This window comes from Rhinoraja longicauda, chromosome 19, assembly GCF_053455715.1.
Source record: "Rhinoraja longicauda isolate Sanriku21f chromosome 19, sRhiLon1.1, whole genome shotgun sequence".
In the NCBI taxonomy this organism is placed as follows: domain Eukaryota; kingdom Metazoa; phylum Chordata; class Chondrichthyes; order Rajiformes; family Arhynchobatidae; genus Rhinoraja; species Rhinoraja longicauda.
The window spans coordinates 27,088,084-27,091,864 of record NC_135971.1 but is presented as its reverse complement, the minus strand read 5'-3'; the positions used below and the strand labels follow the sequence as shown (position 1 = coordinate 27,091,864).

Genomic DNA, 3,781 nt, shown 5'->3' with positions numbered 1-3,781 from the left:
TCCCAGTGTCTCATTCACTCCTTGCGCACGAGGGACATTTTTTTTACGGGGGTGAGTTTATTTGCGACCACGCGGGTATTTCGGATGAGGGGAGATTCGGTACCACCTGGAGGAAACTGACGCGGCCACATGCCGAACGTGTATGGTTCACACAGACCGCGTTGGTCTCTGCTGGGTTCTATGTTCAATATTCTCCAAGTGTTCCCTGTCCTGTGATCGTAAATGGCTATCATCAAGTTATTGGAGATGAGCAATTAATCTATCGAATTGCCGCTGAAGTAGACGATCCCCTGCCACGGCACATCATATTCACCGGTTCTGTCGGTCGCCGACTAATTAACATGTGCCTGCAGATGTTGTGTGATAACAATATCCAACCGGTGCAGATACTTCTGAACCCATTGGCGCTGTTCACAAATCCAGGACTGTAGTAATTCTCCATCTCCAAATAGAAGCGGACTGATCGCAAATTGGACGAACACAGCCCCTACGATATCGAAGGCGGCAGGTTCGGTCCATCTAGTTCGGTCCAACTACAATTGGTTTCACCGGTTGATTTTCCTTCTCACACGCTCTTCCCAATTTCCCCCAGTTTTCTGCCAGAGGCCGATTCACTGGCGACAACGTAGACAATAATCATAATCATCATAATCATACTTTATTAGCCAAGTATGTTTTGCAACATACGAGGAATTTCATTTGCCATACAGTCATAACAATAAAAAGCAATAGAACGCACAAAATACATTTTAATATGAACATCCGCCATACTGACTCCTCCGCACTCCTCACTTCGATGGAAGGCGAACTAAAGTGCAATCTCTCCCTGCATTGTCCTCCAGCGGTCGGTGGCCTCGAACCTTCGGTTCACGGGCCAATACCGTAGCCGGCGACCGGGCCTTCCTCATCGGGGCGATCAAGCTCCTGAGTCAGGGGGGTTACCCCGTGTTGGCGCTTTTCGAACTTCGTGCAGCTTGGAGCTTCCCGACCTCGGTCTCAACCCGAGACTGCGAGCTACTTGATGTTAAAGTTCGCAGGCCGCGGTTGCAGCGCCGTTCCAGGCAAGGCATCGCACGCTCAAATGGTAAGTCCACGACCGTGGGGGCTCAAAGACAGTCCCGGGCAAAGCCTTCAGTTCCACGATGTTAGGCCGCAGAGCGACGTGAGATGCGATCCGGGAAACAATCTAATCTCCGGCAAGGTAAGAGATCGAAAAAAAATATTTCGCCCGACTCCCTCCCCCACCCCCAACGTAAAACAAACCAGAGAACATTAACACATAAAACTCACCAAAATTTGTTTTTAAATGGACGAAAATGATAGATAGATCGTAGGCGAGGCTGCCATCGAAGCGCCATCCGATAAGATGCCATATGGATGAGTTTACGACCAGCCAGCGGTATTTCGCAAGTAGAAAGACATCGGAGCTCGGGACCGCAGAGTAGCATAGCTCGTGTTTCCATATCGTTTTGTCCAGGACAACGTGATTCATCGGTCAGCTCTAGTTTCTTCCGCATTCTAAAGATTCTGGAGTTCTGGTTCCTTCGCTCAACACGTCCTGGTTTGAAGGTAAACTGGATTCTGTAATTTATTCCACTGCGCAGGGAATGGATGCGATTGTTGTAAAAAATGGACCTGGTGTGAAGGGGTGATAAATGATCGGCAGGCCTAGGTGTGCCTGGGAACTGTTACCATGTTGTGTCAATCACTCAAACAAAGGCAAGGCATTGAAGCCAAAGCAAGGCAAGGCATTGAGTAGAATTCGGTGAACCCAAGGCAAGGCATTGTCGGGAAGGCAAGGCAGGCGTCGATGGCAAGGCTTTGACGGCATCGCGTGGGAAGGCATTGAAGGTAATGCATCAAAGGCAAGGCAGGTTATTGATGGCATGGCATTGAAGGCAAGAGAAGGGAAGTCTCTGAACTGAATTCATTGAAGTCACGGCAGGGCCTTCTGGGGGAGGCATGGCAGGCGTTGATGGCAAGCCTTTGACGGCAGCGCCAGGGAAGGCATTGAATGCAATGTATTAAAGGCAAGGCAAGTCATTAATGACATGGCATTGAAGGCACGACAAGGCAAGACATTGAATGCAATTCATTGAAGTCAAGGCAAGGCATTGAAGGGAAGGCGGGGCATTGAAAGAAAAGCAAGGCATTGAATGGAACTCATTGGTCAAGGCAAGGCATCAAAAGGCAAGGCAGAGCATTGAAAACAAGGCAAGACATTGAAAGCAAAGCAAGGCAGTGAATGGAATTTATTGAAGGCAAGGCATCGATTGGACGGCAAGGTATTGAATTAGACAATCAGTCACGCAGGCAAACCAACGTGCACACAGGTAAAAGGTTGAAATTCCACACAAACAATTCCAGTAATCAGTATCGAACCTGCGACGCTGGAGCTATCAGGTAGCAGCGTTACTGCAGTCCATTTGCTTTGATGGAAAAGGGTGGTACAAATTGTACGCCTTATGAAGCATATCCGGTCGGAAATGAAGGTTAAATGAGGCGTTATTTGGGTGCAACATTTGTAAGTGTGACCATTCCCCTGCCAAACATCTCGATACGAGATGGAGAATCAAATAATCCACTCACATTCAAACGACGAAGTGTCAAACTAACGTGCTCGTGGAACAATAAAGATGGTCATTATAATTTGGTCTTTTCTACAGCTAACACGTTGGCAATCGTCATTCTCTCGCGGGGAAAGTGCGGCCTCTCCAAATGTATCACCCGCTACCTGGTATCCATGGCCGCAGCTGATCTAATGGTTCTGATCTTCGAGGTAATTCTCTCCGAGATGTCCGGTGCCTATTATCCGTATTCATTCCTGAACTTATCTCACATTTGTAAGCTCCGTATTTTGTTTAATTGTATTTCCATTGATTGCTCTGTCTGGCTTACGGTGACTTTCACCTTCGATCGATTTATCACTATTTGTAATCAGACTTTACGAGCAAAATATTGCACTGAGAAAACTGCGGCTTTGGTAATAACAGTAACATGTATCTTAAGTATTGTACAAAATATTCCAGTGTATATTTTCCTCGTACCTCTGTACATAATTGACAACGTGGCTTGGTACTGTTGGATACCATCAGATGTCTACACCACATCGATAGGGGCAGCACCTTCCGTGTTCGAATCCATTGTAACCCCAGTTGTGCCAATTTTGCTGATTATTCTCCTCAACGCCCTGACAATCAAACACATTATACACGCCAATAGAGTGAGGAGCGGTCTCCGACGGGACAAAAAGGACGAGAGCGGCGCCGATCAAGAGGTGGAGAACCGAAGGAAGTCCATCGTTCTATTGCTGGCCATATCCGGTAACTTTGTATTGCTTTGGATGGTGACCTTCGTGTGTTACATGAGTGTAAACATCCTAGACGTTAATCTTTTAGGGTCAGATTACAACGACCCATTTACCATTGCAGAACTGTCGGGATATATGCTGAGAGCTCTGAGTGCCTGCACCAACACATTTATTTATGGGGTGTCCCAGAAAAAATTCAGGGATGAATTAAAAAATGTGATTAAGAGCCCATTCGTTTTCTTTTCCAATTCAATAAAGTGTCTTCAATAGCACGGTGAATCTGAAAATTCCTTTCGAAATTACGTCTTCTTCTACATTGTGTTATTGCATCTTACTCTCCGAGCGGCCGTTCCTATCATTCAGTCAATGTCGACCGTTAGGATAACTCTTTCAGTCAATTTAACATACGCACACCCATTCAATGTATCCGAAGACAGTCATAAAATGCCGATGTAACTCATCGGGGCAGGC

At 46.6% G+C, this 3,781-nt stretch overlaps 1 protein-coding gene across 1 annotated transcript; it reads left to right on the top strand.

Annotated features, from left to right (window-relative positions):
* Positions 1-2,743: 2,743 nt before the first annotated feature.
* On the top strand, positions 2,744-3,580 carry LOC144602910 (uncharacterized). The gene has a single exon (XM_078416032.1). It carries the CDS (start codon positions 2,744-2,746, stop codon positions 3,578-3,580), a length of 837 nt encoding a protein of 278 aa, XP_078272158.1.
* The last annotated feature ends 201 nt before the right edge of the window (positions 3,581-3,781 follow it).

Bases quoted from the DNA above. Each gene is read 5' to 3' on its own strand.
- LOC144602910 (XM_078416032.1), top strand. From the start codon at position 2,744: ATGGCCGCAGCTGATCTAATGGTTCTGATCTTCGAGGTAATTCTCTCC.